This window comes from Melopsittacus undulatus, chromosome 2 (genome assembly GCF_012275295.1).
Source record: "Melopsittacus undulatus isolate bMelUnd1 chromosome 2, bMelUnd1.mat.Z, whole genome shotgun sequence".
In the NCBI taxonomy this organism is placed as follows: Eukaryota; Metazoa; Chordata; class Aves; order Psittaciformes; family Psittaculidae; genus Melopsittacus; species Melopsittacus undulatus.
In genome coordinates this window covers 49,481,345-49,493,997 of record NC_047528.1, presented here as the reverse complement: position 1 = coordinate 49,493,997, position 12,653 = coordinate 49,481,345, and the positions used below count along the sequence as shown (strand labels likewise).

The following is a 12,653-nucleotide window of genomic DNA, read 5'->3' as shown; positions in this document are numbered from 1 at the left end:
CTGCCCATGGCCGGGGGTTGGAACTAGATGATCCTGAGGTCCTTTCCAACCCTAACTATTCTATGATTCTAAACAAAATAAAATATGAAATCTTACTTAGACATAAGGGATCTCTTAATTTACTGAGGTAACACACAATGCAGATGAAAGTTTGAAACAATGTAACAGATGGCAAACATCATAATAGAGATTTTACTGCCAGCTTTAAGTAGTCTTGGTCACAGAAGATGCCATCAGAATCAGATTAAAAAAAAAAAAAAAGAAAAGCAATTACACTGAAGTGGGTGAACAAAAAGAGGAGAAGATGTCTGAGACTTCAGAATGCAGTATAAAGTCAAGTAAGAGACACAGATTGCCTTATTTGAATCACAGTATCCTCTTTATATGGAGATCATAACATAAAGCCTTTTCTAAGTTATTTTACCTCTATTGCATAGTCTTAACAAGAAAATAATAATCTACTGATTAAGTAATCCTAGAAATAAAACATTTTTGAGGCTTTTTTTCCTCAGGATAAAAATCAGGTGAGATAAAAATCAAACAAGTGAGAGATAAGCTTTCCCTGTATATACCTTAACCACAGACAACTGTGATATTTCTCCATATATGAGCTCTGAACTAGGAGACCTCTGGCTGTAGTAAATAATCACCTATGCTTCATTTTAGAATGCAAAAAGAAAGACAAAGCAATGGTAGAGCACTTTTCAGAAAATTAGTGGTCTTGCTAAAAGTCTTATGAAAATTTTGATAGATGGTATTGAGCACCTCAGAGGAGTGATATCAGGATTAGCCCTTCCTCAAGAGCTGTTTGGGAACAGATTCAAATCGATATATAGGTGATGAGTATTTGTTGTTATTACCTCTTGCATTCTGCAGGGTTTTTTGAGGAGATAATTCCTAGTGATGCATGAAATAGTCCTGTGGGAGCTCCTGCTTAGAGTAGAATAAAACTAGCAAATGAAGTGTCAAGACTTTATACTACTGTTTATTTTATATATTTAAAATACACTATCCTTTCTAGTACCATTCCTTCAAATAACTGCATCAATTTGCTATATTTTAAAAGTACTTATAAGAAGGAAGCAGTCAGCACAATTGTAGGACTTTGAAGCATTGAATGAAATGTAAGGATTGACTGATAGAAACACTGAAATTTTTCAAAATACAACATACTTTAAGTGCTAGTGTAGTGCTAGGGCAATCACTCCTAAGTTATGCACACTAAATGTCTTCATTGGCCTTCTAAAGCCTAAAGTCTGTCAACATGCCATTGTCAATCTCCAACACTAAGTGAAAACAATTCTTACATCTGTGGCACTGAGTGTAGAAGTAAGTAATCTTTTATTTCAGAGGCTGTATATTCACATAATATTGCTAGAAGTTTGTCTAGGCGGAAACATATCCCCTCACTTCCTCTCTGAGGGTCTCACACCTTTCAGGTCTGATGATCATACACATGTTCAGAAAGCAATGACACAGTGTCAAAAAAAGGGCAGATGTGTCTTTATACGAATCAAGGCTCTTAAAAGTATCTATTTCTGTATCATATATTATGAGATTATTAAGATTACGAATTTATTGTAGACAGGATTATTTCTTTGGTGAAAAATATCTGGAACTGCTAAGAAAAAGGATCCCAGGCTTCCATTAGGGCTAGAGACTCTATTATAGTACAAAACAGGTAGTAATCCCCCATTCTTTTCTGGCTGATTATAAGGGAACATGAAGTTGCCCAGAACTGAAAACTAAAAAGTTTCTTTGGTGAGGAAAAAATAATACTATCTGTATGTCTCCATGTATCAAAAGAATATAAGGTAATTACTCATATGCATAATGGATTCAGTTAAAATTTGTATGTTACTAAACCCTGTAAGTAATCTTTCTTTCACTGATTTTTATGTGACACATTAAAAGGAAATAATCATAAAATAACATATCTGCTATTTGTTATAATTATTTTTTGAGCTTCAAAAACAATAAATGCATTATGAAATCTTGTAGCAATGCTTATCTATGACAAGAATGTATATGGTTTCTGCAGTTTATTAAAATTTTTTGAATGCTGTTTTTACATAAAAATTCTTCTTGGACAAAATGGCTATACAAGAGTGTTTAAAACTGCAGCACTAAAAGTTGAGATCATATTCATATTCGAACTATTTGGTGCTCCAGTTCAGTTGCAGTTTTATAATGCATAGAAAGAGCATTTAACAGTGGAAAATCTGAAGAATGATCTGTTATGTATCAGAAGAAACAAAGTAATATTGTACAGATGTACAGCAATTCTTGAGCTTGAATTCTGAGTCAGATTACAAGCGTTTGCAAACCAGAAGCTTATGAAGGATTGGATTTGAATAAATCTAACTTTTTGATCTTGCTCACACTGCAAGAGTTTTGTTTTTTTTTTCTTTTTGCATCAATTTATTTAGGATTATTTCTCTATAAGAAATCAAGTTTGGTTAGTCTTCCATGATATACATGATAAAATACAAATTATATCTAAATACAGAAAAGTACTTGACAATTTCTGTCTAGTTTTATACTCCTAAAGTAAAAAAAAAAAAAAGGCATAAAAAAAAGCACTAGAACTAACATGCTAACATTGAGGATCAGACATACTGCAGTTAAACTCTAAGCTCAGCTGAAATTTAGTCATGCTTTTCAAAGACCAGTAAGCAATATCACCAGTAAGTCTAGCGGAAGAAAGTAGTATTGTCTGGGACTCTTTCTGGTATACATTCAAGGCACCTTTTATGGTGCATTCCAAGTAATAAATGCCTGCCTGCATAAACCCATAAAATTAAAACAGCTCATTGAAAGTTAAAGTAACTCACAATATATGCCTAAATCATAATATTGAACAGTATAGATTTATCATTTTGTTCTATAGTATCTTAGAAAAGGTTCAAATGAAACAGCATTACATACAGACTTCAGTATTCCTAATACATAGTTTATAATTTGAATGATTTATAATATATGTAGCATGAAGAGAATGTGAAGACTAATTATATTTTTGACATTTTAAAAAGATTACACAAAATATGTCAGTATAAGGAAAAATCTAGTGTAGGAGAAGATGGTTAAAAAAATGTACTATTCTTGCAATGTTTTTCTCATTTAATACTTAATAGCTCTAGTTATATTCTAAGACTATTTCAGTCTTTTGATACCATGGAGTGTCATTATCAAATAGATTTGATATGTCCAGTATTCCAAAGTATATCTGGTTTTAAGTATTTTAAATATTTATAAATATTTAAATATTTGATCTCTAATTTTGTTTTTCAAATATAAATCTCTGAAGGCAGGAAGTAAATGTCCAAAATTTTCTACAGATCTCTTAAAAACCCATCTAGAAAAACTTTAAAATCTACAGACTAGTATCAGTGCAACAGTATCTTAAGATGATTCCAAACTGACCTGTTAAGGCACCCCCGAGAACGTTCAGTCTCATTTCTCCAATTGTTTAAATCATAATTGGGCAAGCATACACTACAGCTTCTCTATGACAACACTTCTAACACCCTTTCCAAAATCAAGTCAAGAAGTACCAGGGGTTCTTAGACAAGCCTGGAAACACAGAGCATGCTCAGATTCAGTAATTATAGGTAAATTCAGGGATTGACGCCAACCTTGACTTCTTACCTATTAGTATTGACTTTTGCAATGCAAAATGAAAGAAGAAAAATGCAAAATGCAGAAACGCAATTTTGATTATACCAGGTATCTTTTCCCACCATCTCTGCCTATATTTCTACACTGGGAAGAGAAGTAAGAGATGCAGAATAGTGTCCTCAATCACAGAAATAGTTAACTTACTTGTTCTACAATCCAATTGCTCATGCTTGGAGTTCCATGTCGCTGAAGTGCATGAACAAATTATTTTTTGAACAAAAATATTACAAATGTGTTTCAGAAAAGAAAAAAAAAACAACAAACCAAACACCCCCAAAACAAAACCAAGAAAACCCCAAACACACACAAAATACACAAAACCAAAAACATTAAGAAAAGCAGAAAGACATGTAAGAAGTAATAACGGCAGCTGAATGCTACAGTATATTGGTTCTAAGAGTTCTCTATGAAAGTCAGATACCACAACTAAACCTTATATTTGGCCATAGTTCCATGAAAAATAGAACTTTTCTACTTAACTGCCACACCTTTTACATTAAAGGAGTCACTCACTGGACTATGAGATTGTATAATTTTTTACCTGACTAAAACACTGTGTTGAGGTCAGCCTATATTATTCCAAATATGTGTTAACATGTTATGAAACTGATACTCATATTCATACCACACTCATAGAAAGTCTATAATTGCAGTCCTATTCCTTTAAATACTGGTAAATTTATACAGACAACTTTTCCAAGGTAATTCTGTGGTATGTATTAGGAGAAAATATGCCAATTCATTATTTTAGTGCATGAGGGAAACAGAATCTTGGACTTACAGTCTGTCATTTTCAGGACTCTCTTGACTTCTCCACTTCCTGATCCTCCGCAACCATCTTCATCATCACAATCTCCACTGATTTGTCCATCTACACCTCCACCACTGCCTGTTTGTCGGAGATCCCATTTTTCATATTTAGGAAATGATTTGCCCTGCAACAGCTGAGGACAAGGTATAGTGTGCAAGTTAGCAGTAGAGATGGAGAAATTCAGTCAGTACATAAAAATTCATGTATGTCTCTCTAGTAATTATCTGATTTAAAAGGAAAACTCCAGAATCCACAGAATGAGAATTCTGATGATTTTTTTTTCCCCTGGCTTACAGCCACATTTAAAAGAGCGTTCTCTGGAGATGAAAATTTCCTTTTTAATTAAAACCAAAAATATATATAAAATGTTTGTCTCTTTATTGATAGATTAAAAAAAAAATAAAACCAGGCACCAATTCCTATCCCAAAAACCAAGTGGAATTGGCAAGGACATGGAATCATGGAATAGTTTGTGTTGGAAGAAGATTTCAAAGGTCATCTAGTCCAATTCCCCTGCATTGAGCAGGGACATCTTTGGCTATATCATAGAATCATAGAATAGTTAGGGTTGGAAAGGATCTTAAGATCTAAGAGTGCCATCCAGCCTCACTTGTAATGTTTCCAGAGATGGGGCATCTACCACCTCTGGGCAACCTTTTACAATGTTTCACCACCCTCATTATAAAGAAAATTATTCCTTATATCTAGTCTTGATCTACCCTCTTTTAGATTAAAGCCATGAACCCTGGTACTAATGCAACAGGCCTTACTAAAAAAGCTTGTCCTCACCTTTCATATAAGCCCCCTTTAAATACAGAAAGGCCACAATAAGATCTTCTCAGAGCTTTTTCTTCTCCATGCAGAATAAGCCCAACTGTCTCAGCCTTTCCTTACAGAAAAGGTGTTCCAGCCCTCTGATCATTTTTGTGGCTGTTATCTGGCCCACTCCAGCAGGTCCATGTCTTTCCTGTACTGAGGACTCCAGAGTTGGACACAGTACTCCAGGTGGGGTTTCACAAGAGCAGAGGAGCAGAATCACCTCCCTAGAACTACTGGCTGCACTTCTTCAGATGCTTGGCTTTCTGGGCTGCAAGCACACATTGCCAGCTCATGTCATCACTCCTTTAGTCTAATACTCTTTAGAGCAGACAGACATCATCCATGCTACACTGCAACTTTAATTTAATAATCAGATGTCTTTTGCTCCTGAAAGTAGCTACTAATTAGTCTGAAACAGCTGGTTTATAACTTAAAAAATGAGACTACTTTGTTATTTAAGGGGATACTGGTTTCATATTTTTTGACAATATACTTAATTTGTTTATGGTCTATGGAGTCACTTTCCAGACTACTTGATCTGTTAAGTGGTGTACAGTGCCTAGAAAAAAAATATTTTAATCATTTAACAAACACATAACTCAGATAAATCTCAGCAGCTTTATAAAAGCCACTTACAACACTATGGAAGGATAATGGCGTTCACCACTGAATCAGCAGAACCAATTTATGCAGCACTTTTGATTCAAAAGTTTTTTTAGACAGTTATATGCTACCTGAAAGGCTAACTACCTAGCTAAGAAAAAAATGTTCCTTTTTATAGCTGCTCCACTCATACTGTATCAGTACCATACTTCTGCCAACATAGCATTTATGGAAACAAAACACAGCCATTTTAATGAACCACACACAGTTAAACAGGTCACTTTTCTTATTTTCTTGATGTGATTTAAATCATGACACAGGTTATGTCACCAGTGTTGCAAGACTGCAGCAAGCATGCCAATATCCCAGGCTAGATTTGCTGGATCTTTTTCTTAATTTTCCTGAAGGCTTATTGATCTAAGGTTTTGATACCAAACAAATGTCCTCTGCTGGTGGCATTGTATTTTCACAGAAAATTTTTGCTTTCTCTACTGCTAGTGGTACATGTGCACAAGTGAATGATTTGGCCAGAAACCAACTGAAACATCTCTGGGAGTTTAGAACTTCACACTTTGCCAATGTAGCTCTGGGAAACTGGGCCTTTAGCGTAGATCTTTCTCTGCTCAGTTGCCTAAATGTCCCGTGGGATTTTCACTGATGGCTCAGTGGAACACTTTCTTGAACACAAACAGCAATTCTGAGGAAGGCTATAATATTGGAAAGTGCCATTAATAAACATTATGAAATCTAATCTTTTAGAATAAAAATACAGGTTTGCATGCAGAAGTTACACTGTTGTAGTAAAGTACTTAAAGGGTTCTGTAAATACGTGACTTAGTACTATATAACATTTTAGTATGAAAATGAACTGCTTATAGCAGCTGGAGTCATCTGTAAGGGTATTTGAAGCTTCCTGACAAATCTCAGAGTATGAGCATAATTAGGAAAACTGACATTAAGAAAGTATGGTTATACAGTCCTATAGGGTCTGGTAATTTTTAGATTATTTAAGATTTTTATTGCTTACTTGGAAAACAGTATAAAACAAAAAAATAATAATGATTAAATTTTCACTGCTACAAGAACTAAAGAGCTACTAAATAACAAGCACAAGCAGTAAACTAAGAAAATACCTCATCTAATAAGCCAGGCAATTGAATGAATTTTTAAACATATGCTATAATAAAATACAGACAAATGTAAATTTGCAAGTCTAAATATTGCATTACATGCATATTAGAGGACAAAATATTCCATTCTGTAAAATAATTCTGTGTGTCCTGGATAGCCAGCAGACTATGAATTATAAAAAACAGTGTTCTAGCCAAAGATTTTAATGGGATATCTCTGGGGACGGAAATAGTAATACTAAGTCAGATTAGGGAAGTTATATTACTTCTACATCCAGTTCTTGTTTCCTCTGTTCAGAAAGGATGGCACAGAAATTAGTTCTATTACAGTAGTTAAAATGGAACAAAAACTGCTTTTGTCTTTAACCAAGGAGCTTATCCTTCAGAGCATAACAAGAAAAAACTAAATAAACCAAAACCAACCAACCAACCAAAACACAACAACCACCACAAAAAAAAAAAAAAAAAAAACCCACCACATGAGTTTACTTAATTTGTCTGTTGGTTTTGGCTGGGATAATTTTCCTCATACCTAGCGTGGGGCTATGTCCCACTGCTCTCCCTGCCTGCTCTGTCATCCTCTGTCCTTCCTAGCCCCTGCCTGTCCATTGGATCCTTTGGGTCAGCACACGCGGCAATACTCCTCAGTGGGGAGACAGATTTATTCACTAAAAGGGTGGTCAGACATTGCAACAGGTTGCCCAGCAAAGTGGTGGAATCACCATCCCTGGAAGTGTTCAAACCCCATGTGGATGAGGCCCTCTGATAATTGTTTAGTCTTGGTAGTCCTGCAGTAATGGTTGGACTCAATGATCTTAAATGTGTTTTCCAACCTAGCTGATTCTATGATTCTGTGATTTGTGCTGGAAACAATGTTGATAATATGAGGATATTTTAGTCACTGCTGAGCAGTGCTTACACAGTCAAGGTTGCTTCTGCTTCTCACCCCACCACAGAGTAGACTGGGGATGCACAAGTAGTTGGGAGGGGACACAGTTGGGACATCTGAACCCAACTGACCAGAGGATATTCCATACTGTATGGTGTCATACTTAGCATATAAAACTGGAGAAAGAAGAAGGAAGGGAATTATTCTTATCCTAAATCCAAAACACAATACTATACCAGGTACTAGGAAGAAAATTATCCCATCTGAAACTAGGACAATTGCTTATGAATGATAAACACTGAAAGGTGAGGGAGCCTTCTTTACACTATTATCATACAATGGTTTGGGTTGAAAGAGACCTTAAAGATCATCTAGTTCCAAACATCCTGCATTGGGCAGGGACACCTCCCACTAGACCAGGTTGTGCAAAACCCCATCCAGCCTGGCCTTGAGCACTGCCAGGGATGGAGCAGCCACAGTTTGTCTGCTCAGCCTGTGCCAGTGCCTCACCACCCTCACAGTAAAGAACTTCTTCCTAATGTCTAACCTAAGTCTACACTCTTTCAGTTTAAAACCATTGCCCTTGTCCTGTCACTACATGCACTTGTAAAAAGTCCCTCTCCAGATTTCCTGTAGGTCCCCTTTAGGTACTGGAAGGCTGCCTGAAGGTCTCCCCAAAGGTTTCTCCAGGCTGAACAAGCACAACCCTCTCAGCCTGTTTTCACAAGAGAGGTACTCCAACCTTCTGAATATCTTTGTGGCCTCCTCTGGACTTGCTCCTACAGGTCCACATCATACACCTTCAGGGGAAACACTCATTTTCTATGAATTTTATTTATTCTTTTTTCCATAAAGATATCTCGATACTCTCTTTCAGTCAGTTAGGGTGCTGAGGTACTGGAATGGGTTGCCCAGAGAGCTTGTGAATGCTCCATCCCTGGCAGTGTTCAAGGCCAGGTTGCATGAAGCCTTGGATGATATGGTTTAGTGTGAGGTGTCCCTGCCCATGGCAGGGGGGTTGGAACTAGATGATCTTAAGGTCCTTTCCAACCCTAACTATTCTATGATTCTATGATTCAATGTGAACTGAGCTTAGTCACAATATCCTTCTCTTTCATTTACAAGTGTATCATAAGTATGTGTGGAAGTTATCTCAAAGGAGCCCAGCAGTGAATTCAACTTACCTAATCAAATCAAACCTTGAAGAATTATTTCCAGAAGTATGACTGTTTTCCTCTACTTATCATTACATACCTGGATATGTAAAAATGCAACATTTTTCTTTAGTGGCCTCATTAAAAAACTAGTCATGCCTCTGTAGACCAGAATTTCCTGCAGGGTTTTATTTCCAATAATGCAAAAGAACTTTAACATAAATATGTATTCTAAATTAGAAGTCCATCTTATATTGGAAACTGGTATTTAGATAACTAATGTGACCACCTATAATCACGTTTCTCAAATAAAAAGCTGTAGCTTTGGTTTTGCCTTTTTTTTCCCCCCAATGAAATTTTCAAGGGGAAAATGAGATTTTTAAACATGTATAGCCTTGATGCAGAGCACACAAGCAATGTATACACTGCTATGTCAAACCCACTGTTTTATGTCTCAAATCCAGGGTTAAAACTTCATTTCAAAGCTGCAGACTCATTCCACCCCATGAAATTACCAAACAAACAGCAGCCTGAAATTCTAATGGAAGTAACATGACATTTCTCTCCAGTCTTAGCCAACTCATCTGGACACAGAAAGAAATAGACATTCATTCTGCTTATTGAACATGAGCAAGAATCAGTAAGGTGGCTCTGAGCCAGCACTGCACCACACAGCTCTAATCTACTGTTTGTGTTTTCTTGATGTACCTCTGCTAAGCCAGGACCAAAACACTTGCTGCTTGAATAGTAGGAATTACCCCATGTTATTATTATACTACTACTTAAAAATCTAGACATTTCTTCACAGTAATTATTTATGTAGCATTCAAAAACACTTGGCAAGCAAGCAAAATTTTGGCAGAAAGCTAACTACTGAATTAGGTAGAAATGACTAATAGTTTTCACTGAAGGTACACTTAACAGTGCTAGGTTGTGGGCCCAAGCATGAGCATACATTCCATCAGTAGCACGCTTCCTGGCCATCACAGATTTGAACTGACACAAGTAGCACTCTCCACAAAAATGCTTGACACCAGTATGAGCATCTAGGGACTGTTACCAACAGGCAGCCTGGATACAGTTATTCTGCTCTGAGAAGTAAGACACTTGCAGTCCCTGAGCAATTTTATTTAATACAACAGATACAGCCTTTTTGGGAAGTCTACAGTGCTGAATAAAAAAGAACCAGGAGATGAGCTAGTCCAATAGGTCCTGAATGTCAACATTTCTCAATCTTTGGAATTTCTGTATGTTTCAGATTATTCCAGTCAGTTTTCCCTATGGTAAATCTCTTATTAAAGAGGCTAATTCCAGTCACTCGGGAAATGAAGCAGTGCATGCTCTCATCCTTGAGCCCCTTCTTATTTAGTAATATAGATAGAGCGCCTAAATGTAATTGTCCCTCAACTAATATAATTTCCTGATTTGTTACATTATTAAAGGCAAAGTCTTCTCTGCTGTAGAAGTCTTGTTTTATATATGGCAGTGTATTTTACAGTTAAATACACTCCACACAGGTTCTCACATGAGTTCTGTTATGAGAGATTACTTTTCTTTCCAGTTATTACGGGTTCCAAGTGAATGCAAAAGCAAAAGCTTGGCTCTTATCCTTTGGTGCAATCCCTGTTAGCAGTTATGCATACTATCAACTTGATTTAAGAAATATTCAGATATTTTTTGCCTTAAAAAAATGTTAGTATGACTTGCTAACATCTCACTGTAGATTTAAACCATTCCTCAGAAAATTAAGTAAACAAGTCAGGCATTTCTAAGCTAACAAATGAGAGTAAAATTAAACCCCACAATAATAGCTTGTACTCTCTTTCTGAAATAACAGATTAAAGTCACATTATATATGATTAATGTTTAGAGACTAATGCTTTTTGCCTGCTTCACTCATTCATGAAGACAGCATGGCTAAAAGCAGAAACAGATGATAATAATAATGAAAGAGAAACATAAATTTCAGAAAAAAAAATCACCAGCAAAATTTCATGAAAATATTTCTAAAGCTGTAGTATTAGCAAATTCAATATCTCTTCATTAGAGTCTTGTATCTTCTTGGATTTTTTATTTCACTGTTCTTCTCTATCTGTTTCATTGTATTCCTTAGATTACTGGCATAACCACCTCCACTAAATATTACAAATAATTTTTCAGATAACTTGCAAATAATTTTATCCTTCACCTTATTCTCATGTGCTCTTTTAGACCTTCCTCCCTTGGCAAAGGTGGATAATAAGAGATACAACATATTAGGCCATTTTCTTCTGTAGACTGAAATATTGTTCTTCTTCAGAAGCTGTCTGTCCAGAACAGACAATGTGAAACATTAGATAGCTTAATATCAAGGAGTTTAATGAACAATTGAAGTCTAACAAAATTACATGTCATACTGTGATTAGATAAAGCTCCCTTCAACAAGCTTACACAGGTCTTTTGGGTGGCTTTTTGTTCCAGATTTATACACCTCACTGTAGATGTCAAAAAATGGAAGGTGTCTATGATCCTCAGTGGTAATTTGCATGTTACAGGTTTGATTCAGTTTTCTGAAGATGGTTGTCTAGTGCCATTTCAGATGGTCTACAATATCTGGGGAACTACATGGACAGAGAGATGTGATAGAGAGTTCAAAGGCCTTCTGAAGCAGCATCTGGAGGTCAAGGAACACAGCAGATAGAATAGTTCCAGGCATCTGCATACATGCAGTTGAACAATAATCCTAGCCAACAGACCCAATAGCTAGTGGGGAACTTTTTAAATGAACAAAATCAAGTGTCTTACCTTAGATTTATAGAAAGAAAATAATAATTAAAAAAAGTTTTCAAAGTGAATTCTTCATTTTTTTAGCCAGACATTAATTTTTTTCTTTGTTTCTTTGGTAACAACAGAGCTCTTAGCACAACTAAGCCAAGTAGAGAAAAGCACAACAGAATCCCAACCAGTAACTAGATGCTTCAGCTATAAAAATGGAAAGTGTCAATATTTCTTTGTATATTATTTCTCTATATAAATTTAGTGCTAACAAGAATAAAGATGAAATTATTTGTGAGAAAAAATGCTGATTACAACTTAAGAATTAATTTTTCTGGAAAAAGTTTTAAACCAAACATTCTCAGTGCTGACAGCTAGAACTTACGAAACTACATGGGAATATTAACCACAGTTATATATATTGAACTCAGACAGTTTCAATTAATCTGTTGACTGTTTGTCATGGTTTAAACCAAACTGCACAACTCGTGCACTCACTCCCCCCTTTGCTCCCCCAACTCCCAGAGAGTTAGGAAGGAGAATCCAAAGAATGTAGCTCCCATGGATTGAGATAAGAACAGTTATAACTAAGGTATATAACTATATACCTTATACTAACTATATAACTAACTATATATACTAACTATTACTATACTAACTATAATAGTTATAACTAAGGTATAACGCAAATCACTACTGCTACTACCAATAATAATAATAATAACGATAAAGGAAATAACAAGAGAATATGACACCTCACCAGCCGCCGGCCCATAACTCACCCCACCCTGCCTGACCGAGCACCGACTGATACC

General features: G+C 35.8%; 1 protein-coding gene across 1 annotated transcript in view; it reads right to left on the bottom strand.

The window, feature by feature from the left end:
• The window catches only part of GPC5 (glypican 5), a 623,308-nt gene that overhangs the window by 279,312 nt on the left and 331,343 nt on the right, over positions 1–12,653 (bottom strand). Inside the window, exon 7 of the mRNA XM_013127928.2 lies at positions 4,460–4,622. Coding sequence (XP_012983382.2) covers positions 4,460–4,622 — 163 coding nt within the window. The remainder of the gene's footprint in view (positions 1–4,459; positions 4,623–12,653) is intronic.